This window comes from Pteropus medius, unplaced genomic scaffold, assembly GCF_902729225.1.
Source record: "Pteropus medius unplaced genomic scaffold, Ma_sr-lr_union100, whole genome shotgun sequence".
Lineage (NCBI taxonomy): Eukaryota > Metazoa > Chordata > Mammalia > Chiroptera > Pteropodidae > Pteropus > Pteropus medius.
In genome coordinates, this window is record NW_024351646.1 from 633,431 (window position 1) to 660,472 (window position 27,042).

The 27,042-nt window shown below is 47.1% G+C and overlaps 2 protein-coding genes across 2 annotated transcripts in view; one reads left to right on the forward strand and one right to left on the reverse strand.

Annotated features, from left to right (window-relative positions):
* The window catches only part of PORCN (porcupine O-acyltransferase), a 9,944-nt gene extending 2,925 nt beyond the window's left edge, over positions 1-7,019 (reverse strand). Inside the window, exons 1-13 of the mRNA XM_039843799.1 lie at positions 6,868-7,019; positions 6,039-6,211; positions 4,611-4,803; positions 4,244-4,287; positions 3,678-3,859; positions 3,467-3,597; positions 3,334-3,351; positions 2,034-2,048; positions 1,810-1,935; positions 1,553-1,653; positions 432-508; positions 265-328; positions 7-151 (exon numbers count right to left, since the gene is read on the reverse strand). Of these exons, the coding sequence (XP_039699733.1) occupies positions 7-151; positions 265-328; positions 432-508; positions 1,553-1,653; positions 1,810-1,935; positions 2,034-2,048; positions 3,334-3,351; positions 3,467-3,597; positions 3,678-3,859; positions 4,244-4,287; positions 4,611-4,803; positions 6,039-6,174 (1,232 nt within the window). The 5' untranslated portion in view covers positions 6,175-6,211; positions 6,868-7,019. The remainder of the gene's footprint in view (positions 1-6; positions 152-264; positions 329-431; positions 509-1,552; positions 1,654-1,809; positions 1,936-2,033; positions 2,049-3,333; positions 3,352-3,466; positions 3,598-3,677; positions 3,860-4,243; positions 4,288-4,610; positions 4,804-6,038; positions 6,212-6,867) is intronic.
* Positions 7,020-7,091: 72 nt separating this feature from the next.
* Positions 7,092-27,042, forward strand: part of SLC38A5 (solute carrier family 38 member 5) — a 46,919-nt gene continuing 26,968 nt past the window's right edge. Inside the window, exons 1-3 of the mRNA XM_039843761.1 lie at positions 7,092-7,163; positions 7,381-7,477; positions 12,757-12,901. Of these exons, the coding sequence (XP_039699695.1) occupies positions 12,894-12,901 (8 nt within the window). The 5' untranslated portion in view covers positions 7,092-7,163; positions 7,381-7,477; positions 12,757-12,893. The remainder of the gene's footprint in view (positions 7,164-7,380; positions 7,478-12,756; positions 12,902-27,042) is intronic.

The window sequence follows — 27,042 nt, forward strand, 5'->3', positions numbered from 1 at the left end:
GGAGACAGAAGTAACATTTTTGAGGGTGAGTGTAGGGTGTAAGGTTGCCCAGGCTGAACCCTCACCAAGCGATGCTGGTGTGAACAGTCTGCTGGGCACCGTTTCGACAAGACGCAGGCACTGAGGATCCGAGCCAGGCGCTTCCGGAGGACTGGGGTAGATGCGGGGAGGTAAGGGGGTCAGGTTAGCTTCAGGGGACAGTAGTTCCAGCCCCACCTCCCGCCAACCTTCCACCCAGTCTGCTGGGCTGGGCTCTCTACTCACCATGCTCCACATAAGTGATAAATGCCAGAGATAGCAGCACTGCAGCCAGGTGGAAGCTGAAGCCCTGGAGGGGCAGGGGGTGGGGCAAAGACGCAATGAGGTGAGTAAAGAAGAGGCCCTGCCACCTCCACCCAGCTTCCACCCTGATCCTGCTCCACCCTGCTCACATGCAGGAGGGCACTGGCTGCATAGGTGACCAGCACGGCTGAGAAGGTCCCCAGGTGGAGAGCATTCTTGAAAACATCTGGAGGGGGGAGATGTGGGTCAAGAGTCTCCCGAGATACCCTCTGCCCTTGCTGGGGGGCCACAGGGCAGGGTGAGGATACCTACAACCTGATGGAACCCCCAGGATAAAGTCTTTATAATGGCCTCGAACTTCCCTTCCATCTTGCTCCTCCCACAGTCTCCCCAAGTTCAGCCAATGTCCACTCCACCCTTCTAGTTCCTCAGGGCAAACATCCCAGAATCACTTTGATCTGCCCTCCCCCCACTGCTACAACCAAACTTAGCCAATGCTGTCAGTTCCATCATCAGAATTTATCTAGAATTGGACCTCTCCTTTCCATGTCCACTACCACTGTTACCATCACTGGCCTGGACTACTGCAGTGGCTCTTGCCCCCTCCCTATCTGTCCTCACAGCAGCCACAAGGTCCTGTTACAACCCAAGTCAGCCCAAGGTCATCCTCCACTCAGACCCCTGCTATGGCTCTAGCTCTCAGAGACAATACCAGTCCTCCTCATGGCCAATGAGGCCCTATAGGACCAGGCCCCTGTCACCTCTCCAACCTCACCTCCTGCCACTGGCCCCCTCACTCTTTGCTCTTGCTGAACCGGTCTCCTCAAATGTGCAAGGCACACCCTTGCCTCGGGGCCGTTGCATTAGCTGTTCTTACTATCTGTTATACTCCTCCCCAACATATTCATATTGCTTGCCCTCTCATCTTCTTCAGGTCTTTTTTCAAATGTCACCTCCTCCATGGGACTTGCTCTGGCTAATTTATTTAAAATCACAACCTCCCGCCCCCATTGCCAACACTCCCAGATCATGTTTTCCTGCTTTATTATTATATTTTACAATAGCACTTATCACCACCTGAACTATTGTGTATTTTTTCTCTTATCTGCTCCACCTACAAAAGTGCCAGCTCCACGAGGGCAGGGATTTGGTTTTGGTCCCTGTAGTATCTTCAGTGCCTAGCATGTAGTAGGTTCTCAGTAAATATTTGTTGTATGAATGTATGAAAGAATGACTGTAGGGCCTGAGGAGTGCTGACTTGGCGACTCACAGTTATTTAGCCAGTAAGACATGGGTAGGTTCCAGCTTGTGACAACCTCCACCATGGACCGAGGCAGCTCGACGTTCAGTGGTTTGGACACCGTCAGGTCCCTGTGGGCAGAAGAGATACAAATTTATCTGGGATCTCTATCTGTCTGACTGCCATACTTTTGTCTTGGCAGTTTCCTCTCCTGGAGCACCCCCCCTCCTCCCTGCATGTCCTTTAGGCAGCACCCTGTGGGAGAGGAGCCCCCCAGCCCTCCCCACCATTCCAGGTGATCCTTCTCCTCGGTGAAGCCAGCCCCCGCCAGTGTGGCTGTGGCCTCGGACAGGAAGCCCACAAAATAGTTGCTGAAGTGGAAGGAGACAGCACTCTCGTAGGCTCGCAGCCACCTGGGGAGAAAGGAGCAGCGGGGAGAGGCATCATTCCCAGGGGCCAGCATGACACCCCATCATGTGTCAGCATCCCTGGCCCCACTTTGTAGACTCACCTTACCATGGTGCCCCTAAGGCCCCCGGGGATCAGGAAGGCAGCAGAGAAGAAAGGAAAGAGAGTCAGAGAGGCCCAGGAAGCAGGCCTGAGTTGTTCACAGACAAGATAGAAACATGGTGGCAAAAATGTGCAGTATGATAGTAACACACATACATACATACACTGTCGGTTAGTTTCATGGGGCTCAAATGGATGTGTGAGTTGCCCTACAATATAACACGGTCCTGCAATCTCACACCACCAGACATCCAGACCCAGCCACTGTCAGAGGCCCAATCTCACAGCCCTACACCTTGCCACAGCTACATGGCCAGACACAAATACTATCAGACTCCCAGCCTCGCAGCTCTCTAACCTGACTCAGTGACCATAAGACATACAAAAGTCCTTTAGTTAGGCACAAAGACCAGTAAGCACCCTGCTATGCACACATACACAAGTCTACACTCAAGATAGTCATCCTGTCAGTTATACATTAGACATGGTCAAAAATAGGCAGAGTTCTACACTGGAAAAGTGTTGGTTCTGCAATCAGGCCTGGGATTAATGCCTGGCTGCTTAGCGGGGTGACACTGGGCAAGTTACTTCACATTCCAGAGCCTCATTCAGCATCAGATACAATCAATGGCCAGTGAATGGGGAGGGAATCATACGATCACATAGCCGGATGAAATCTTACAGTCGCACCAGAGGCCTATGGTCAGTCCTGCTGACAGGCACAGGCACACACACAGTCCGTCGTGACTCCTCAGCTAGACAACATCACACAGCCAGAGAAGGCAGATCCATAGGCAGAATCCATCACAGACAGACACACAACATGCTACAATCAGACCCATTCCAAGCCAGAGTTATAGACAAGCTAGACTTACCTTACCCAATGACAGCCACACACCTCATTGTTGACAATGGCACAGACAGACAGCCAGAACTCCAGTCCCACACAGGGAGTCAGTGGCTGATAGGCAAACAACCCATACACACCCCTAGTCAGAGTCACAGGCAGGTCAGCATCACCAACCAACATATACTTGTCGCTCCCCCTTGCAGTTATGTAACTTGTTTCTAATAGTGAAACAGTGGAACAGATGGACAGCCATACATGGTATGTGTCAGAGTGTCACTCATACATGGAATCACAGAGCCAATTTGGCCAGACAACAGCCATAGACAGACAGTCTCTGTCCAGTCATGGGCTAGGTGGTCAGATGGTCTCAGACTTAATAGAATCAATTGGTCACAAACTGTGCCCCCGCCCCTAGTTAGCCCACTCGCCCTCAGCACCTGCCCTCATTTACCTGGCTTTGCGTTTCTTGCTGTAGTAACAGAAGACAGACAGAAGCATTAAGAGACAGGCTTAGAGCTGGGGAAACCCCAGGTCCCTACCCAACCCGCTCACTGCTGGGTAGAGGCCTCAAAGGCCGTGCTCACTTGCGAAGGAGGCGGTCACCATCAAGGGGGATGAAGTATGGGAAGAGGTAAGGGCCCACACAGGTGGACAGCACAAGGCACAGCAGGGCCAGCGCCAGGCTCCGGGCCACCTTCTGCAGCCATCGGCGGCTCTGTGGGGATCAAGGCTCCATGAACACTGCCCTGTGGTGGCTCCCACAGTCCCTGCCCTCCTGTCCACCCAGGACCTCACCAGTGGGCGACCTTGGACAGCCTGTAGGTAGCTGTGGAAGGATATCCAGGGCCCAAAGACGATGGTGCCCACGAAGTAGAGGTAGCCCATGAACTCCACAGGCGAGGGTACCGCACCCACCTCGCCCCGGTCCAAGTCGAAGCCCAGAGACACCGCCTTCATGGCCACGATCATCTGGGCCCCTATGTGTGGTGCCCATGGTCAAGTGGATGGGCAGAGAGCAGGTAAGCATGGGGGGATAGGGAGCACCAGGCGAGGGGTGGTAGGAAAAGAGGAGTACAAGGATGGACAGGTGGGCATGGAGTCAGACAGGCAGGTGAACCCAGGACTGGCAGATACCCTTATTCATGAGTCAGGCATGTACGTGAGATGAGAAAGACAGACAGAGGAGTGAGGGAAGGCATGGTAGAGAGAGACACAGATGTAAAGGGAATCTGAGGCCAGCATGTCCAGTAAGGTGGGCATATGAGGGAGAAAAGTGGGGAAGGAAGACAGGATTGGGGGAGTTAGGAGAGGTGGAGTCGGGCAGGAGGGCTGGAGCAGGTCAGAGGGCCAGGGCTGCCTACCTCGCATCTTGTGCCATGTTACGGTGTCCACCATGTGCATCTCACTAAGGAAAAAAGGTGGTGGTCTTGGCCTCATGACTCCCATGGCCTCAGAGACCACAAAAGGGGGAAGTCAGGGTTCAGAGAGGGTTATACTTCCCTCTGTCCTGCACAACCAAATGGAGGAATAATTCTCCAGGACTCCCTCCTCCAGGGGGAGCCCAAGCCCAGCCTGTCCTGTATAGCCTTCAGAAAGAATAAGTTTCCTATATTCCCTCCTCCAGGAACACCTCACGCCCTCCCTGTCCTGGACACCTTCACAAGGAGCAGCCTAGGGGCCCAGCTGCCCTTCTGCTGATAGTCTGGGGATGAGGGCTCATACTCATACCCCATGAGCAGGTAGATGAGGATGGTGACGGAGAGGAAGACACCTCGATGGGAGGAATGTCGGCAGAGGAACAGCACGAGGTAGCACAGGAGGCTGAGCAGCACGACCCAAACCATGTGCAACTGGAAGAAGTGGTAGAGGCTGAAGAACCCTCCTGCCACGGTGCTTGCGTGCTTCAGGTAGGATGGCAACCCTTCAGATGAGAAAAAGAAAACAAGAAAAGGAAGTTGGGCGGGCTGGTAGGAAGAAAGGGCAACCTGGGCAGAGGGCACAGCCTGGACAAAAGCCTAGAGGTTGGAATGTGGTGGGATTGCAGGGGGCCCAAAACAGGAGTTGGGGAGCTAGAGAGGTGGCAGGGTCTGGGTTTAAAGAAAAGAAACATCCATAAAGGACATTCAGGGGAAATTTGAGCATCAACTATATTGGGTAATATTACTGCATCCAGATTAAATTTCTTGAGGGGTGATGGTTGAGGCTGTGGTTGTTGAGGAAGATGTCCTTGTTCTTGGGGGATACACACTGAAGGATTTGGGGTGAAATGTCAGCAGGTTATTCAAGTGATTCAGGAAGATGATAGATAGATAGATAGATAGATAGATAGATAGATAGATAGATAGATAGATAAATAGATAGATGATAGACAGACAGATAGATAGAATCGGCCAATGTGGGAAGATGTCAACAGTTGGAGAATCTGGTAATGTGTATATGGGTGTTCATTGTACTATTCTTTCAACTTTTCGGTAACTGAAATATTTCAAAATGATAAACCCAGGAAAAAATAAATCATCCACTTAAAATAAAAGAAAAAGATGAAAGAAAGTGTAGAACCTTTGAATCTCAGATTTCCAAAATTCTCAGTATCCTATGGAGACCTTGGGAACTTGGAATCTTATCATTTGCATATAGGCTTGCTGTAATTGTAGAAACATTTCACAGTCCTAGAATCTGGAAATCTTACTATGCCCTGATTCTAGAAATCCAGAATGCCAGCATTTGGAAGCCTAGAATGTAAGAATTTCAACTTGTCAGAATCCCCAAACCCTATAATGTGGTACTTTGGGATTCCATAACCCTCTGACACTAGCATTCCAGAATCTTATAACCTTGGGCTGTAGACATTTCAGGATCACTAGTTCCAAGAACCTCAGCTTTCCAGAAGCCCAGAACCCAGGAATACTGAAAGGCATGACTTAGCATGGCTGGATGTGGCTTGGCATGGTATGGCATGGTATGGCTGGGTGTAGTAGGACATGGTGTGGTGGAATGGTGCTTGGCCTGGTGGGATGTGGTGGGCTGGACATGTTGGTACCTGGCTTAACATGATTAGACGTAAGACATGGCAGCATAAGGTGTGGCTTGGTATGGATGAACATGGCAGGTGTGATATGGCCTGGTATGGTGGCACATCGTGTGGCAGGCACTTACCGAGCCTCCAGAGGAGGCGGCAGGCGAGGCAGATGGTAAGCAGCAGCCAGATCTGGTCAAGGCCCTGCTGAGCAGTAGGCAGGAGACAGCCCTGCAGCAGCTGCTGGAAAAATTCCTGGCGGCTGAAGGTGGCCATTGTGGCCCCCCACGGATAGATGGACAGATGGATAGACCTGCCAAAGTGGGGACACAGAGCTGGTATGTCCATGGGGCAGGCAATGCTCAAGAGATAGACTTGAGCACTCATTTCAGTTTGGGGCTGTGCAACCCATGTAGAGACACGGTACTGGGGGCCTGGGGGAGGGTGTGAGTGTCAGGTACATCAGACTGAGCCACCAACTGTATGTGTGTGTGGGTATCCTGGGTGCACACATACAGCCCATGACCTGTGGTGAATGAAGGACCTGTGTCTCCAGTATGCAGTGACAAATCGGGGTCCAATGGAGATTGAATGATGTACATTCCAGGCCCATATATCAAATGGGAGGGGGCTCTCTGGTTTCCAAGATAGTCACTCTGTGTGGAGGGCAGAGAGGGAGATCCTGTGACACTTGGGGGCCGTGTGCATCTCTCCTTGTACGGATGTGGGGGGTGTCCTGTATCCCCCGCGCGCCCCATCTCACCCCAACTCGGCCTCTCCCGGCTACCAACAAAGCCTTGTCCAGGTCCCGGGACTTCAGGGAGGTGGTGGTGGTGGTTGGGGGCAGAGCAAGAGAGGGAGTCTGAAAGGTGATGGAGAAGGGACTCCAGGACACGCGCTGCAGACCCGTGCGGGGAGGCCGGCTCAGGATGGGAGCAGAGGAACCGCACGCGCGCTCATGCGACCTACCTGGCAGGAAGAAAGCCGCTGTCCCGGGGGCCGGGGACACACCGCTGCCGCCACCGTCGCCGCCTCCTCCGGGCAGCCTTCCCCGCAGGCCGCAAGGCCGGGACCAGCTGCGGCTCCTAGGGCGGCGCGGCGAGCGGGCCCTTTAAATCCCGGGGAGGCCCGACCGGCCAACTCGGCCAATGAGAGGGCAGGAGCAGGGCGGGGCTGGTGGAGGAGGAGGAGAGCGGGAGGATCCAGGGAAGGAGGAGCGCGAGGTTGAGAGAAGCGGGGCGGTGGGGGACGCCTGTGCGCACAAGGTTAGTGCTCGCACCTTTCTGGTCCTGGGTATTGTAGCCCCTGAACGTTCGCGTCCAGAGGTCTTCTGGCCGTCCAAGAACAAACTTTTGAATCGTCCGATTCCTAATCCTTGGAAGCTGAGATGGGAAAGATGGGGGACGGAGGAGGGAAAGCCCGTTCTCCACAACTGCTCACGCGCGCATGTCCTCTCGACACTGTTGTATCCCCGTTTCACAGATGGGAAAATAAACCGCGGTCTCTCCTTCCCCATCCTTTGAGGGAACTAAAGGAATTTCCAACCTTCCCCACCCCCAGGGACGGGCCAGAAGCATTTGTAAGTATTAATTGTGTCACCGAGGAGCACCAATTAGGTGTCTGCGCTTCCCCTAGGGACTCCTTATGAGCCCTTGGCTTGTTGTTGTGAACTGATTTGCCTGCTCAATTACCCATCCCTTAATTACTCACCCTGCATTGAGGGCGACCCCAGCAACTAGTGAGTGTTCCCTGTGAACCAGGAGGCTAGTACGGATCAACGATCGACCAGGAGCATTTATGAAGCCCTTACAGCGTCCCCAACAATGGTTTGTATTGGGCTCTATTTGCACCAGTATTGAGGATTTATACTACACTTGCCGTCTGCTTCCCCTACGGAATAGTGTCTGGGCACTCCATTCTGTCGCTAGGACAATAAAGGTCCTATTTTTTCCAAAGGAGCATTTATTGCATATGTACCGGATGCTTAGCTATGATATAGAAGGGAAAGGGAAGCCCAGGTCAAGTTGGACTCCACCGTTATCTGAGGAGCTAAGGAAAACAGATTTTAATCAGATTAGTGCCTACCTATATGGAGCTGGGGGAGCATGCCCACTCACCTTTCTGTTAAACAAAAGAATAGGATTAGCAGTTCTTTGCTTGGAAATAGCCATGGCAATTGAAGAGAAATGTGTAAGTCTTCCCTCTTTAAAAAAATAACATGAAGTTAAATGGAGTTTTAACTCAGAAATTAATGTTCATGTATTACAAATGAAAAATATTGAACCCAGTAAGAATACATATAATGAATACAGGCCATAAATTTTATGAATTAGACTTCATTCTAATTTTTTTCTCAGGTTTAAAACACACTCAAGTAGAGTCAGCAATGACCCACAGCACATGCCAGAAATATTTCCCTTAGTTGCAAGACTTGGCGTTTAAAACTGAAAGATCCTCACTATGCGCCACACTGAGCTTCACAGACTTGATTGTTTCCATCTAGTCTTTTGATGTGTGTGATAAAGAACTAGTGTCTAGATTCTACAACATAAAATGGACATCTATGAATCAATTAGAAAAGGACAAACAATACACTAGAAAACGGACAGTGGACATGAATAGGTAATCCACAGCAGAAGACACCTGAAATGGCCAATATGTAATAACCTATGAAAAGGTAACTCAATCTCTTTAGTTATCATGGAAATGCAAAATTAAAACAATAATTAGATACATTTCACATCTACTAGGTATGGTGTTTCATATTTTGTCACAGGAGCTTAATAGAGAGTGGGCACTCAATAAATATCTGTCAAATTTTATAGCCTTTGTAGTCATTCTGTGTTATGGTTTCTGGGATATTTAAAATGATCTCCCCATAATTAAAGAGATGAAAATTAAAAGTCAGATCACATTTTTCATTTATTAGACTGGCAAAAAATTGCCAAACCTCATAATAACATTTATCTATCATCTATCTGTCCATCTCTCCGTCCGTCTGTCTGTCTTTTTCTAACCTATTTGATAGTAGTTGCAGACATGATGCTCTTTCAACTAAATAGTTAAGTATGAATTTCCTAACAAAAAAGTTTTTTTACATTCCTACCAGCAGTGGACATATTGGAGGGTTCCAATATGTCCACATCCTCATCAACATTTGTTATTTGACTTTTTGATTCTAGCCATCCCAGTGGGTGTGCCAATAATGACCCTCTGTAGGAAAAGGAAATCCTGGGTCACGAGACGCATTTTGTTATCAAGTCTTTTCAGTCTCTTTCAATGTGAGCAATGTCTCAGTCTTCCCTTAACTTTCATGACCTTGATGTTTTCGAAGAGCCATAGGCCAGTTAATTGGAAGAATGTCCTTTAATTTGGGTTTATCTGTTATTTCCTCAGAGTTAGATTGCATTTTGGCAGGAATTCCACAGAAAAGTGACCTGTGTTCTTCTTAGTGTATCTGGAGGCACAAAGTATTGGTTAATTCCCAAATTGTTGTTATTAGCTTTGATCATTTGATTAGGTGGTGTCTTCCAGGATTTTCCACTGTAAATGTACTATTTCCCTTTGTAATTAATAAATATCTTGTAGGGACATACTTTGAGACTATGAAACTCTTCTATTTTTCTTCAAACTTCCACTCATTAGTTTAGCATCCATTGGTGATTGTTGCCTGAAGCAATTACTACTATGATGTTGGCCAAATAATGATTTTCTTTTATATGTATAGCTGGAATTTTACTGTAAGGAAGAGCTTTCCCTTTTCCTCATGTATTTATTTATTTGTTTATTTATTTATCAGTATGGGGCTCATGGATTCTTCTTTTAATTCACAGTTTAAAGTTAGTTACTATCTTTATGTCTAAAAGTAGCTTAATCGAGATATAATTTACATATAATAAAATTCACGTGTGTTAGTTGTACAATGCAATGGTAGTATATTTATAGACTTGTGTAAAAATCACCACAACATAATTTTAGGACATTTCAATCACCCAAACAAGAAACCTTGTGCCTATTAGCAGTCACTCCCCATCTACACCTGATAGCTCTAGGCAATCACTAATCTCCTTCTGTCTACAGATTTGCTTATTCTGGACATTTCATATAAATGAAATCATATGATATGTCATCTTCTGTGTCTTGTTTCTTTCACTGAGCGTAATGTTTTCTAAATTATGTTAAAATGTATATAACACAAAATTTACCATCTTAACCGTTTTTAAGTGTACAGTTCGGTGGCAATAATATTGTCATGCGACCAACACCACCATCCATCTCCAGAACTTTTTTTCATCTTCTCAAACTTAAACTCCATACCCATTAAACATCAACTACCCATTCCCCTTCCCCCAGCCCCAAGTAAACACCATTTTACTTTCCGTTTCTATGAATTTGACTACTCTAAGTACCTCATATAAATGGACTCATACAGTATTTGCCCTTTTGTGACTGGATTATTTCATTTACCATAATGCCCTCCAAAGAATATATGTATAGAATATATGTATAGCATGTATCAGAATTTCCTTCCTTTTTAAGACAATAATATTTCATTGTATGTATATGCCATATTTTCTTTATCTGTTCATCCATTGGTGGATGCTTGGGTTTCTTCCACCTTTTGGCTATTGTGAGTAATGCTGCTATGAACGTGGATATACAAATATCTCATTGAGTCTCTGCTTTCAATTATTTTGGGTATATATCCAGAAGTGGAATTGCTGGATCATATGGTAATTCTATTTTTAATTTTTTGAGGAACCACCATACTCTTCCACAGTGGCTGTACTATTTTACATTCCTACCAACAGTGCACAAGTGTTCCAACAAGGGTATCCTCACCAACATTTCTTATTTTTTATTTTTTTGTAGTAGCCATCTTAATGGGTTTGAGGTGGTATTTCATTGTGGTTTTTATTAGTGATGTTTAGCATCTTTTCATGTGGTTATTGGCCCCATCTATACATATATTCTTTGGAGAAATGTCTATTCAAGTCCTTTGCCCTTTTTAAAATGGGAATGTCTGTTTTTGTTGTTGTTGAATTGTTGGGTTCTTTATATATTCCAGATATTAGCCCCTATCAGATATATGATTTGTAAGCATCCTTTCTCATTTCGTGGATTGCCTTTTCACTCTGTCTATTGTGTGTTTTGATACTCAGAAATTTTAAATTTTGACATAGCCAACTTATCTATTTTTTCTTTTGTTGCCTGTGCTTTTGGTGTCATATCCAAGAAATCATTACTCAATCCAATGTCATGAAGCTTTCCCTTATGTTTTCTTTTAAGAGTTTTATAGTTTTAGGCTTTAACATTTAGATGTTTGATCTATTTTGAGTTCATTTTTGTATATGGTGTGAGGTAAAGGTCCAACTTCATTCTTTTGCATGTAGATAGCCAGTTTTCTTAGCACTATTTGTTGAAAAGAACTATCATTATTTAGTTCAATGCTCAAAGTATTCTAGATGTGGCCAGTGGGTGTCCCCTCAAGCTGGCTTCTGTGTCCTTTCGACATATCTCCATCATTTTTTGAGAACATCTTTTCTTTAGATTACATCAGGATATTTCAGGCTCGTCTTGTACTTTCCTGGTTCCAAAGTCAGCCATTTTCCCCAAGAAGTCTTGTTTCCTTTTAGTGGAGAATGGCATTTAGGAAACCAAGATCTGGGCACTAGAAGTGCTCATTGCTTCTGTAGTGTGGCTGATTCTAGGCCTTCACAGTGGACCAAGTTCCAACTGACATCTACAGTACCAATCCCACACCAGAATGTCCATCCTAGCCTTTTCCTTTTCTATATTTGTAACTCCTTCCTCCGACAGTGAGAAACCTGATTTTCACTAGCCACAAGAATTTTATTATTTGCTCAGTCCTAGGATACACATTCAGTAGTTTCAGATTCGATAACTGATACCACCGTGGAAGACAAGTCTACCAACTAGAGGTCAATATTTGTTACAGTCCTTTTTGTCTTTAGCCTAATGGACACCATGTTCAAAAGTTACTTGGGTTAGTTCTTCCTACTCCCCTTCAGTGAGGCTGTGTTTGAAATATAATTAAGTTTCATCTGTTTCTGATTGTATTGTTTCAGGATTTTCCCCATCCTCATTAATTTTATTTATTTATTTTAAGTGTGTGAAACATTAACATGGTTTCAAAAGTTGGAAGTATTCCAACAAGCATACTCAGAGAAGTGTCACTTCTCTATTTCTCTAACCTGCTCCCACCCAGCCCCCTTAGGCAACCAGTCTCAATAGTTGCTGGTTTATCCTTCCTATGTTTCTTTTTGTAAAGATAAGCAAATATACATATGTTTTCTTAGATTAGCTTGTTTCTTACATGAAGGCTTGCATATTATAGATACTTTTGTGCACTTTGCTTTTTTTCACTGAACAGTATGTCCCGGAAACAACTCCTCATCAGTTCATAGCTTTCTTTCTTGATCTTTTTACAGTGGCATAGGACTCCATTGTGTGAATGTACCAGTTTATTCAACCGTTGCCTATGTATACAACTTGGCATTGTTGTCAATATTGTTAAAATTATCAACCGTGCTGTGATGAATAATCTTGTGCATAGGTATTTTCACATTGTTGGAGGTGTATCTTTAGGGCAAATTGCTGGAAGTGAGATTGCTGGGGCAAAAGAGAAACACATGCATTTTTGTTAGATGCCAAATTTCCTTCCATCGGGGATGTAAAAAGGACATTTAACAAAGCACAAAGAAAAGAGCTGCTATTCACAAGAGAAACCAGTCTTTTTTTGCTGCCATTCAATAGGAGTAGGAAGAACTAACCCAATGTTGATTTTAAGATTGAGGGATTTAATTTCACAAAGACTGCTTTTTTTTTTTTTTACAGTGATTAAATTTCACCAACATTGTTGGAGCCTCTGCAGGTGGTTATGCCCTCCCTCCCCGCCACAACCTGATGCTGCCACGCATGTCACAGAGGCAGCAGCTGAGGTCACATGTGGTAAGCCACGTGAGGGGCCATCTATGGACAGGTATATGTGATTCGAAGCCTATCTGTCTGGGCTACAGGTGATTTTCAGATTAAGCATTTGTTTTTTTCTGGGATCCTAGGTCTCCTAAAAACTCTTATCAAAGCCCTCTCTTTTGGAATACATTGAGAAAGAGAAAAGTAGTCCCCACATCCAGGAGTTGGCCTTGCACTCACAGCCAGATCTTTGTGTCCTCCTGCTGAACATTAACAATTTCATAGACTGTCAGCTTCAGACAAGGCCACTGCAACTGAGATAGATTGAGACAAAAACTAGACCACTCCATAATCATGTCTGAACATAGACAAAACATGAGCATTGTCCAAGCCATACAAATGACCAAGTAGTTTTCTAACCTGGATAATATGCTGCTTCTTTACCATTTAGCCTCACTCTTATCTTCCCTCTTTCTACATAAGATTTATTAAGATACCCAGTCGTAGAATCACCCTACTTCTAATCCAGAGCAAAGCCCTGCCTGCTTCCTTAAGCCCTCCCCCAAATCATCTAATATCAGCACAAATCCTAAAAGTCCTAACACCCTCTTACTGAGAAACCCCATGGTTCCCCACAGTGTATACTCTTTCTTGTGACTAGAATGAGGCAGTAAGATTCCATGTTAAGGTGAAGGATAAGGGAACCCTGATACCTGGGTTGCCCTCAAGGAGACTCAATTGGTGAGATCTCAGCCCAAAGGGGCTTCATCTTGCCTGGGCCAGCTGCTCTGTGTCTCAGAGTCTTGTCCCTCAGAGACTCTATCACCAGGAACATGCCTCATTCCCATCTCCATTTCCCTTTGTATACCTCCCTGCCTTTGCCCATGCCATGCCATGCCCTCTGCCTGAAATGCCCTTCTTCTGTTTCTCATCCTTGAGCTCTGATAATTTCCTTTCAAGATCCAGCTTGATATCACCTGTAAGATCAGGGAAACCTTTTACCCCTTCTGCCTCTAGGACTCCCACACCCTGGGCAGACCCTCTCTTCATAAGCCTTATTACACAGAAGTACCTGTCTCCTCAGTAGGCAGGGCCTGCACCTCCATCCTGTCTGGGCCCCCAGTGCCTACACTAGACTGGGCTGGGCTTCCAGGCAATGTCCACTAAGTGTTGACTATAGGACTCCATCAAGCAGCCAAATAGCATGGGTGAGGAAAGGATGGGTGCTGCCGGCCTCTGCCTGCCTGGAGAGTGCTTGGGATTGGGCCACCAAGAGAACTCTCTGGGTTTGAGGGGAGCACTAAGGCCCTTCCTCACCCTGAATGCTGCTGTGCCCTCTTCCTTCCAGAGCCAGCTGGGATCTCTCCACAGCTCCTGGCACTCCAGGGCCTTCTGGCACATTGTCTCCTGCCCCGGGTAACTTTGGCACTCCGAGGTCTATTACACTGACCTCAGATGGAGCCGTTAAAGCTGTGGGCTTTTCCTGACTGGCTGACACCTGGAAGGCTGCAGCACGGGGTTGTTCAGCCACTGAGCCCCATTCCCTGCCTGGGATGTCATCCCTAGGGGATATCCTCCACTGTCCTCCCAGCTCTATCTCCCTGTGACAATGCCATCCCACAGAGCCAGTGATGCCCAGTGCTCCTGACAAGAGTCCTAAGGTGGTTTCTTAGATAAAAATTCAGCTGCCTTCAGGACAATTCAGAAGCTACTTCCTTCAAGGAAATTCTTAGAGTCCCAGCTCAGAGCATCCTCCACTCTCTGGTTAGAGATGCTCAGCAGCACAGCTGCCCTGGCCAATGCTGTCAGCACTCCCTTCCCTCCTCTTTCCTTGGAAATGTGGCCATGCATCCTGTGATCCCCCTAGCCCTGGAGAGCCAGGTACATGGGATGCACATGCCTAATGCCCTTGACCACATTGGGTCCCTGGCACAGCGTGTAGTGTGGACCAGAGTTCATGGTTGCATCTGTACACCAACCAGCCATATGCATCCTCCCATCTATCCATCCATCTCAGGAACAGTTCCCATAAAGGGATCCATCCTGAGATTTGAGGGGTTTTTTTTTGTCTCTTTGAATTGCAGCCTGGGGTTGGCACACATGTCTCCTCAGAGCCTGGAGCAAGAGTGGACTGGCCACCCCGAGGTCTCTGGCCACACTCTCTGGGTGCCCAGGGACAGGGATTAAAAGTCCCTGCTCAGTTTTTCAGTGTCAACTTCTGCCTCAGCCCTCCATCAACTGTAGGCTTCAACCACACTCATCTCTCTTATACCTCCCAGAATTCACCTATGCTGTTCCCACTTCCAGGAATGCCCTTCTCATCTTTTCTCTTGGTAAATACCAACAGATGTATCAATACTCAACCAAATGTCTATTATAATTAAATGCTCCTTGGGGTTTTCCTTGGGGTCTCCACAGCACTGATCACAGAATCATGCCATGAAGTATGCCTGTGGATGTCTTTCCAGCTAGACTAGGAGGACTTTAAAGGGAGGGGGTGGACATGGCTCATCTCTGTGCCCCCATTGCATAGCACAGGCTGGATACACAGCAGTCAACAATTATGTGAGTGAATGGATGGATGGGTAGGTGGGTGGATGGGTATGTGCGTGGGTGGGTAGATGGGTGGATGGATGAGCAGATGAATGGTTAGGTGGGTAGGTGGGTGACTGATGGGTGGATGAATGAATACAAGGCTAGGTGAGTTGTTGGGTGATGAGTGAGTGGGTAGAAAGAGGAAGAGTGGGTGATGACTATTCTAATATTCTAACATGTCTTATCTGCTTCTTGGAGTCTCCCTCCTGACTGTCTCATACAGAACTTATCTGTAATTATCCAGAAGAATAGACCTCCCTTTTTCGAAAGCCCCTTTTTCAGTGTTAGAAATTGATGCTTGATGAATACACACCTATACAACAACTTTGAAGCAGTGTTTCAGTGACAGGTTGACAACTGGACAGGCAGATCCCTCAGAGGAAGGGAACGGAAGAGCTTGGAGCTCTGACTTGCCTGGGAGGGCCATCTGCCATGAATGGAGACCTATGAAGGGAAGGAGATTTATCTTTCCTCCTGGACTGCCTTTGTGCTGCTAGGTCCACTGTGTACTTGGAAGTCTCCCCAGAGATCTCTTCTGTCTTTTTGTCACAGTGCCTTAAATTTCAACATCAGATTAATTCCACCATTTCCAGTGAGGCTTTGCCTTCTGCAAACATGTTTAACCACTTCTGGGAGATATTGACATTTTACTATAAACTATCTTTTAATCTGTCATAGGAGGCAGAATTTCTGGCAGCTGAGAGAGATGGGGTAACCTTACTGCATAAACCTGAGGACCTCCAAATGACAGGCAGAGAGGGACCAAGGCTGTCAGTAATTTTATTTAAGGATTCAGTAGAAGGCAGGCATTCTTTTTGTCAACTCAGCACCTCTTCCCTCTTCTACTAAACACCACCCTCCATTTTTTTGATGACACACCTCACCCCACCCCGGTGCATGTGGTTCTTATGGGGCTAATACCCCCTGACCCTGCCCCAAACTCCAGGATTGGATCCATGACTAGCGCTGCTCATCAGAGCAATTTTACCACATGGTCAGGAGTGGGTATGTGACCCAAGCTTGACCACACGACCTACGGGGAAAGAGATATCTCTGTACCTTGGGGCTTTTAGCTGTTCAGGTGGATGCGTGGCAGCCACTGCATGAGGGGCAGCCATCAAATGAGAGCCTGCTGAGGGCAAAGCTGTGAAAGAAAAAGCAAAGCCCACTCTCAGTGAGAAGTAGAGTTCTTAGATGTGGGGTGCACAACCCGCACTCACTCTGCCTAGGTCTCTTCAGTTACCTAAGTCCATTTTCCTTCAACTGGTTTGATTTGTGTTTCTGTCATTTACGACCCCCAGATCCCTGAAGAATACATCCACTTTCCTGTCTTCTCGTGCCCTGGTGGGGTTATCTACTAATTTTTAAAATTGATCCTCTGAGATCAGTGCAATGCCACATCCAGGAGTCAGGTCCAAGGGCTAGAAGCCCCCTCAGGCTGCTAAGTTCATCCATGGCCCCTATAAGTTCCCCCAGGCAGGCCTCAGAAGTTACCTGGACCAAAATCTCGTTAGCCAAGAAACTTGGGCACCTGGGGTCTCGGCCAACTCTCTTTCAACCTGCTAGGTGACTTCCTGAGGCATGGAGGGGAGTACCTTTCATCTTCTTGTCTGCTGTGCTTTGTCTCCAGAAGCAGGGCCTGGACTGAGGGAGCTTCAGCTTCTAGCCGTTATGTTCTTGGAGACCATCTGTGGTCCTCAGCAATTCCCAGCTCCAAAGTGCCCATTGTGCAGATGGAGAAACCAAGATCCAAAGAGATGACTTTCCCCAGGGCACTCCACAGTCACTTATAAGGAATTCACCTTTCTTTATGCTCATCTCCCTTTGTCTTCTGGCTCCCAGAATCCCCTGGGTGGGAGCATGGGGGTGCCAGAAAAAGCAGGCTAGACATGTCCTCACTGGCCAGGGATCTGACTCACTGATCCATCATCCAGGAAGCATTTGCTGAGTGTCTTAGCCAAGGATGGAGCAGTTGGGTCCTGCTAGGCCTGCATCTGGAAGGGGTCTCAAGCATCCTTTCCAAAATGTCTGCCACTGGAAATTCTGCAAAGCAAATAGACCTACTGACTGACAGCTGATAGGTATTGAGCATTTTCTCAATACTGGGCTATTTAAGAGCTTCATGTACACTCTCTCATTTAATCTTCTCCACACCACTGTAAGGCAGGAAACATAATTACTTGAATTTTATCAATAAAGAAAGTGAGGAGGCCCAGCAATTGAAATAGCCCTCCAGAGAAGAAAGCCTTTCCCACAGTTGTCACAAGCACAGCGCCCAGGATGGCAGTGGGACATTTCGGCACCTGCGTGTCCTCAGTAAACCCACCCAAACTGTCACTGGCCTGGGGGTAGAGAGCTGGCTGTTTTTGGATCTGAATCAGGGATAGGAAACAACTCGGGACCCTCATTCCAGAGGGTCATTCCACATCCTCAGAGTTGGGTGTGTCACAGCCCCCCCCCTCATTCCACACCCTGTGCAAAGCACAGCTCCTTCCCTCCAGGAGCTGGGCAGAGCCCAGAATGGCCTGGATTCAGCTTTGTCTCCCAGTCCCAGCCCCTGAGAGTCACTTGAAGTGAGTTACCCCTCACCCCTCAGTGACCTCAGCTGTGCCGTGAGCTGGTAGATGCAGTTGAAGGATAATTTCCAGAATGGTGTTATCACTACTCATACAAATATAAAATGAATATGCATCAAAAATCTTACTTAGGTCTTTTATTAATGAGAGAACGGGCAAGACGTTACCAATTCTCAAAGGAGAATCTGCAGAACAGACAAATATAGAATATCAGGATACTGACATGAATTTGCCAATAGATGCACTAGAATATTTGTAATAATCTTTTCTGCAGGGCATAAATCAGTTGTATCTTGACAGGACCAAATATATTTGCATGCTTATGAATGGGAATCATCAGCCCTGCCCATTTTAACTCTTGTCTGGACAGTTTCAAAATGGCCCAGAGACAAAGATGTGGTCTGCTATAGAATCAGATAAGCTGGAAAGATTGGCTAGACACCAGCATTCCATTGAAAGGAGACCTGGGGATAGTTCTGTCCATTGAAAAGCCTTTCACAGTCTTTCCTGACAATGCATAGAGCTAGACTAGACAATGGCTGAGACTTTTCCGGCTCAGAGGCACTCTGGGCTGAGGCGAGCCCAGCCTTCAGGCTATGTCCACTTTCTGACTCATCTCCTGACTTCTTTGCCTTTAAAGACCTGGATACTGAGGGGCTCCACTAGCTCACTCACAAAGTGCCTTTGTGAACTTCAGAAAAAGATGCTCCTTCCTCATGATGGACTCAGCCCAAAGCCAGGGCCCAGGGATGCAAGAAGGGCTTAGGCTGCATTGCCGTCTCTAATCTCCTCCCTGGCCAGGTGTCATTTGTCAGGGCACAGCCTATGCAACTGTGCACAGTGGCCTACTGCTGCCTGACATTCCACAGTCAGTAGAGGTGACCCCCCCGAAGGAGGACCTAAAAGTCATCAGCCGAGGTTGAGGTGAGGGCACAGGAAGGTCTTAACACTGCACCTGAGGGGCTTTTGGGGGGTGAAGCTGGGCAGGGCTGGGGTGCTAAGACTGGAAGGGCAGACCCCTCTACCCTTCCCAAACCTATTCTACATCTGGTCTAGACTTGGAATTCAGGAGCAGCAGTCACCCTTTGTTCAACCACAACCAGGAGGAAGGTTTGGTCCCTTTGCCTCCCCTGCTGTGCTTGGGTGGATTGGTGGGGATTTGGGGCTAGCAGTGGAGGTGCCCCCTTTTAGGCCAGGGTTGTGCCCCTGCCAGGTTTAGCCTCTCTGCTGCTTATGGGCCAGTGGGAATGGCTCCCCCAGTCCATTTCCAAGCCTTGCCTGTGGGGCAGGGTGTGAGGACTCGGAGGTGGCAGAGGAGCAGGAGGGTGGCCCAGTCTTGGAGAGCAGCCACTTACCTGCTCACGACTTGTGAGCTACTCTGTAGCTTCCCTGGGTCTAGGCTGCAGACAGGCAAGCTATTTGATAACAAAGAATACTGAGGCCCAGAAAGGGCAGGCGGCTTACCCTAGGCCCCTGTGGCTCATAGAACCCTAAACAGCTTCCTAAGAGTAGGCTGCCTGACCTAGGGGCAGAGAGACAACTCCCCCCACCCACCAACCCTTGGTCATATCTGGACCTCTCCAAAGCCTGGGTGCTTGATCTCTTACAAGTGAGAGAGCCACATGCAGCTTCCTGACTGAACAAATTGCTGTCTCATTTCCAGGCCTTTGCCTTCTGAGTTTCCCTTGCCTTGACTTCTGTCTCCCTACTTCCATCCTTGCATGCCCAGCCCCCACCCTATTGCCATGGGCCCCTTTCCCTGTACCTTCCTACACCCCTCTCCAGGAAGCCTTCCCTGAGTCTCTTCTCCCTGCTCTGAGTGGATTCCTGGCACTTCTGCTTCATATCATGGTGGCTTATAAGCATTGTTCAACTTTCCAGGAGTCTAGAGTTTGGCCATATTGTCTCTGGGTTGCTCTAGAGCCCGGCACAGTGCTCACGTCAGGAGCGTGGGGATAAATGAAGCTCCACCTTTGTCCCAAGTAACGAGGTTTGGGAAAAGCAAAGTGGTCCTGACTTTCACTTCCCTGGCTCTGCTGAAACCTGGATTCCTAGAAGTGCATTCCTTGGTTTTCCTTACAGTCCCAGCCAGGTGTAGGTGGAAGTGAAGCTGCACACCCATCCCTGCACACACCCACACATGCACGCACAGATGCCATATGTGGGCCCCCAAGGAGACACGTGCACAGACACCAAAATCCAAGCCCATAGATAGACACATCTGAACACATGAGCAGACCCATGCACAGGCCCCGGAGGATACATGTATACATATGCCCTGACCCAGGCCCATGGCCACACATGAAACCATGCATGCACACATTCATGGGCCCCCAGAGTTACACATGCACAGATACTGAGACCCAGGCCCATGTGCACACCATGTGCACCCATTTACACACACATGCACATGCATACAGGATCCGTTTGCACAAGCACCCAGACCCAGGCCCATGGACAAATATGCACCTGTGTGTACACACACATTCATGGGCACCCATGAGTACATGTACGCAGATGCCCAGGCCTGAGCCTGTGGACAAACCTGCACTCATGCACATACACATTCATGGCTGCCAAACGGTACACATGCCATTTCACCATGGTCCAGGCTCCTGGGCATTTGTGCATTCATGTACACACATGTGTGCATTCATGAGCCCCCCCCTCAGGGGACATGAGCACAGACATCCAGGCCCAGGCCCATGGAAATACCTATAGTCATGCCACACACATGCCCAGGCAGGGCTCCCAGGGGTACATGTGTACTGATAGCCAGGCCTAGCCCCATGTGTGCACCTGTTCACTCATACTCGCCCATGTATGGGAACCCAGGGTATATATGCACAGACAGTAGACACACAAGCCTGGGCCAATGGTCTTTCCTTGCACCTATGCACTCATATACAATCATGCATATGTACAATTGCTTTTTACAAACACATTTGTCAGGGTACAGGCCCCTGTGTACCAGCTGGGCTTATCTGCACTCTAGCATCTTCACAAGAAGGCACACTGCATCCAAACCAGCAAAGCCTGAATGCACACGCATGTACACATGTGCATGCATGCATGAACACATCATAAACACACACAGGCATAAGCATACCATGCACATAAATTTCACGCATGCTGAAATGCACATGTGTGCACATACATGCCCTTGCAGGCATGCACCCCCAATTACCCTTTGAGGCTCTTATTCACCAACCTTGCCTGACTGGTAATTGCTCCCAGCTCCTGCATCTGGCAAAACTTTCCTGTGAGATGCGGGCTGTGACACATGATTCATCCCAGCTTTTCCCAGCCACTGTCATCTAGAGAGACTCAGACATTTACCCTTTCCCTTGGGCTGCCACCAGGCCTGAGATTACACCATCATAGCTACTCTCCTGAACCAAGGCATTGATGACTCCCAAACTTCATATGTGTTCTGTGGGAGAACAACCTAGCATGAACCAGGTTTGGGTGGGGCTTTAGAGGCAGACTCAGGGCCATTCTGAAAGCCCCCCAAACAATTCTTACTTTGCAGTATGTTTTGTGAACACATCCCCAGAATCTGATCTACGAGAGTCCTACAGATTTCACCGCCGGGTTTCCCAGTGTTTCATATCCCCTCTCTGGGCTCCAGAGCCCTCTTCAACTAGACAAGAAGGATGTGCCAAACTTTCTTTCTTTTGCTTAAATGCCTGCTGCCCTCGCACATGGGCACACTGAGTTTCCTAAAGTCAGATCTGAAACTAAGAGGCAATGTATTAGTCTGCTCAGGCTGCCATAACAGAATACCACAGACTGGGTGGCTTAAACAACAGACATTTTTTTCCTCACAGTTCTGGAAGCTGGAAGTCCAAGATCAAGGTGCCATCAAGGTTGGTTTCTAGTGAGGACTCTCTTTTTGGCCTGTAGACAACTAACTGCCTTCTCACTGGAATGGCCTTCCTCTGTGTACAGATATGCAGAAAGAGCACGCTGGTGTCTCTTCCTCTTATGAAGCCAGCAGTGCTAACAGATTAGGGTCCACCCTTATGACCTCATTTAACCTTTATTACCTCCTTAAAGGCCCTAATGTTTAAATCCAGTCACATTGGGGGTTAGGAGCCCAACATATGAATTTGGGGAGGGCACAATTCAGGTCCTAACAGTCACCAAAGTGTTGCCTTGAATAGCTTCAGGATGCCTATGGAGCCTCCTTTGCCTCAGGTGCATTCCTGAGACATGTCTGTGCAGACACCACATGGAAAGGAGAAGTAAAAACAGGCACAATCACAACCGTTCTAGACATCGAATCCTTTATTGCTTGCAAAGTATTACACTTAAAAAACGGTCATATTTATTGAGGTATATTTTCCATACAGTAAAAATTTCCCTTTGAAGCATACAGTTCTCTGAGGCCTGACAAACAAAAATAGTTAACTGACACCACAAGTAGGACACAGAGCAGTTCTCTCACTTCAAATGAGTTCTTCGTGTGGACACATTGAAGTCAGCCCCTCCCTCTACCGCTAACTCCTGAAAACCACTGACTGTGTGCTAGTCCCATAGTTTGGCCTTTCTCAGAATTCCATATACATGGAATCATACAGTTCGTACCCTTGTTATTCAGGCTTCTTCATTTAGCGTTGTGCATTTGAGAGTCATCTATGTTGTATGCATCCGTAGTTTGTTTTTCATTACTGGGTAATAAGTAAGGATATTTTGGTCGTTTCCAGTTTGGGGCAATTATGAATAAAGCTGCCATTTTATGTAAACGTAAGTTTTCATTTCTCTAAGATAATAGGATTTCTGGGTTTTGTGGTAAACGTATATTTCACTTTATGAGAAAACTGCCAAACTATTTTCCACAGTGACTATTTAACATTCCCACTAGGACTGTAGGAGAGTTTCATTCTCATCAGCACTTATGTGGTCAGTCTTTTAACATTTTCTCATTCTAATATGTGTAAAATGATATCCCATTGTGGTTTTAATTTGCGTTCCCCTAATGACTAATGATGTCAAGCATCTTTTCACATGTTTATTTGCCATCTGTATTTCCTCTTTGGTGCAGAGTCTCTTCAAATTTTTTCCCATATTTAATTGGGTTGTTGGTTTTCTTATTATTGAATTGTGGTAATTCTCTATGTATTCTGGATACTGGTCCTTTGTCCCATAATGCATTTCGAAAATATTTTCCCCAGGTCTGTGGCTTATCTTTTCGCTTTTGCATTATGCTTTTATATTTATTATTTTGCTTCATTTATTTCTCAACAAATATTTATGAAGAATCTACTATGTGCCAGACACCATCCTAGGTACTAAAAACACAAAGGGGAACACAACAGATACAAACTCCTGTCTTTAGGCACCTCCCACCCTTGATATTATTCAAGAGACAATGGAAAACACTAAATTAACCTGCTGGCTATTCTATTCCCACCCCCCCAATTTAATTTCCCTCTTTCCTTGTCTTGTTGTGTCTCAGGAGGTTGACCTGTGGTTTATTAGCCGGGTTCTGCCCCAAGTGGCTTCCAGCCAGGTTGGTCAGTGAGAGGCCCTAGCAGGCAACTAGAAAGCAGATGGAGAGAGAGAGAGCTGGGTGTTCACTGATCACACCCACATTGCTTTGGCGCCAGGCTTCTGGCCAGGGCTGGGCTCCAGCTTCCCCTGGGTTTTAGAAACACTGATCCCTTTCCTGCCCCTTCAGGCCTAGGAATGGTGACAGCATCCCTTTTGATGCCAGTCCTTGGGTAGCTTGACAATCTTATTGGTTTACTGAACCCTCCTTGCTCCTCTGTAAATGGTCCCTTCGAAGATCCACCTTTATGTGCCTTGCGTTGTCCCCTCCTCCTCCATGGGGCCTTGGATGACTCAACAAGTAGATATATAATATAGTAGTCCCCCTTTAGGGGGATATTTTCCAAGACCCCCAGTGGATTCCTGAAACCATGGGTAGTACTGAACCCTATATATACCATGTTTTTTTCACTAAACTTATAAACCTGTGATACAGTTTAATTTATAAATTAGGCACAGTAAGAGATTAACAATAATAACTAATAATAAAATGGAACGATAACAACATGCTCTAATAAAAGTTATATGAATGTGGTCTCTATCTTTGCAAACTAGCACAAATTTCTTTTTCCTTCCTCATAATTTCATAGATAGAAGATTTTTACTGTAGATCTTAGCAAACTCAGCATATGTTTTTTTTTTTCTTTCCATATTAAGTAGAGAACTTTTACCTTTTCACTTAAAGGAGGAACTTTATGGCTTCTCTTTGGCATATCTGAATTGTCAACATTATTACTCTTGTGCTTTGGGGTTAGTATTAAGTAAAATAGGGGTTACTTGAACATAAGCACTGCAATACTGTGACAGTGAATCAAATAACCTAGAAGGCTACTAAGTGAGTAATGGGTAGGGAGAGTCTACAGCATGGATGCAATGTACAAAGGAATGAGTCACGTCCTGGTTGGGACAGAGCAAGATGATGTGATATTTTCATCACAGTATTCAGAATGGCACAAAATTTAAAACTTATGAATTGTTTATTTCTGAAATTTTTCATTTAATATTTTCAGACTGCAGTTGACTGCGGGTAACTGAAACTGCTGAAAGCAAAACTGCAGATGAAGGGGGACTATTATATACTATTAGGAAGCACTGAGTGCTATGAAGAAAAACAAAGCAAGATGCAGGGGTAGAGAGGGATGGGGTACTATTTTAGATAGGGACAGCTTTCTGAGAAGATGATCTTTAAGCAGTCTGTCCTCATTGCAGCTAGAGGGTCCTGTTACAACCCAAGTCAGCTCACAGCCCTCCTCTGCTCAGATCCCTGTCATGGTTCCATCTGTCTCAGAAAAAAAGCCAAAGTTCTCCCTGTGGCCCATGAGACCCTATAGGACTAGGACCCTGTCACTTTTCCTACCTCACCTCCTGCCACCGGCCCCCTCACTCACTCTGCTCCCACCACACTGATCTCTTTGCTGTTCCTCAAATGTGCCAGACACACTCCCACCTCAAGGTCTTTGCACAAACTGTTCTCTTTGTCTGGATCACTCTTCCTCCAGACATAATCCCCACTCTTGGGGTCACACTGACTGGTATATGGATCCTCTCAGGGTTTGGGGTGGATCCTCACACTGTCTGAGGGGTGGACACTCCTGGGATCAAACAGACAAGGGTGTAGACACCCATGAGGTCACTAGATTTAGATGTAAGCCATCCTGGGGTGACATTGATTGGGGTTTTACCCTTCTGGAGTCACAGAGCTAGGTTTGGATACTCCTGGAGTCACACACCAGACTGTGAAGGCTGTAGGGGTCACACAGACTGGTATGTGGACATGGCTGAGTTATACACAATGGGATGTAGCCATTCTTGAAGTTTCACAGACTGGGTTGTGTTCTCTTAAGGTCCCGTAGATTGGTGCATGGACACTCCTGGGGTTACACAGACCATGATCTGGTACCTCCTGGTTTCACACAGGCTCAACTTTGGACACCTTTGGAGTCACAAATTCTGGGGTGTGGACACACCTGGGGTCACACAGACTGAGACAAATACATGACTGAAGACACATAAACTGGGGAGTAGATGCTACTGCAGTCAAATGACTGTGGTGTGGATTCTCCTGGATTATCATAGGCTCGGCTGTGGACACTCTTGTACTCACACAGCTTATGGTATGGACTCTCCTGGGGTCACACCAACTGAAACAAAGACACCTCTCAGGACATGCAGAAATGGGTGGACACTCCTATGGTCACAGAATTTGGTGTGGGGACTCCTCTAGTTACACTGAATGGAGGGTCAACAACCTTATGGTCACAGACACTGGGGTGTGGAGACTCTTTTGGTCATACAGATGGGAGATGTCCTCCCCTGGGTCACCTAGACTGGAGTGTGGACATACCAGTAGTTACAGGCATGGTATGGACACAGGAGTTTCATACTGCTGTGGTCGCACTGACAGGGTACACTCTCCTGAGGCCACAGAGACTGGCGTGTAGACACATAGTACCAGAGACTGTGGGGTTTGGACACCATTGGGGTCATATACATTCGGAATTGGACAGTGCTTCTGTCATAAAAACTTAGGTTTAGACATTCCTGGAGCCATGAAGATTGGAGAGTGGAAACTCTTGAGGTGGATGGACTGGGGTAAAACCACTTTTGGAATGTCACAGGCTGAGCTGTGGATACTCATGTGGTCACTCAGGTGAAGTGTGGACATTTCTGTGATCACACAGTTTGAGATGCATATACTCATGACACCACTGAGACTGTGGTGGGGGAAACTCCTGCGGTCACACACACTAAGCTTTTGCCACTTCTGGACTCACCAACCATGGGGCAGACACTCTTGGTACATTTCTGTGGTCAAACTTTAGGATGTAGACACAGCTGGGGTAAGATCTGCTGGATCCGTCTGGGTAAATAGAGACACGGGGGGGGGACACATCTGTGGTAACATCCCTTTACTCACATTGTTTGGGATATACACACTCCTGGCACCATGCAGACTGGAGTTTGGCTACTCCTAGAGTTACACAGACTGGAAAATGGACACTCCTGTGGTGAGCGAGCCTGGGGACACAGCCTGAGTGTGGCTACTCCTTGGCCCCACACCAGGTGGAAATTTTGGGAGTTGCAGACTAGGGATTAACACCTTGGTGGTCACAGAGCCTGGGGCATGGAGACTTCTTTGATCATACAGCTTGGGGTGTAAAAACCCTAGAAGTCACACAGCCAAGGGTGTGCCACTCTGGGAACACACAGTCTAGGTAGTGGCCACTCTTGTGGTCACACAGAAAGTTGATCATCCTGGGGATATGCAGACAGACTATTGTGTGGATGCTTCTGGAGAAACACAGGTTGGTTGTGGGCCCTCCTGGGGTGTGATAAGTCCTGACATTTCATGGCCTGAGGAATGCTCACTCCTAGGGGACACTGATAGGGAAGTATAAAGCCCAGGGTGACAGACTGAGGTGTGAACAATCCTACAGTAATGCAGACTGTTGGTGTGCTCCCCTGAGGACATGCATTGAGGTTT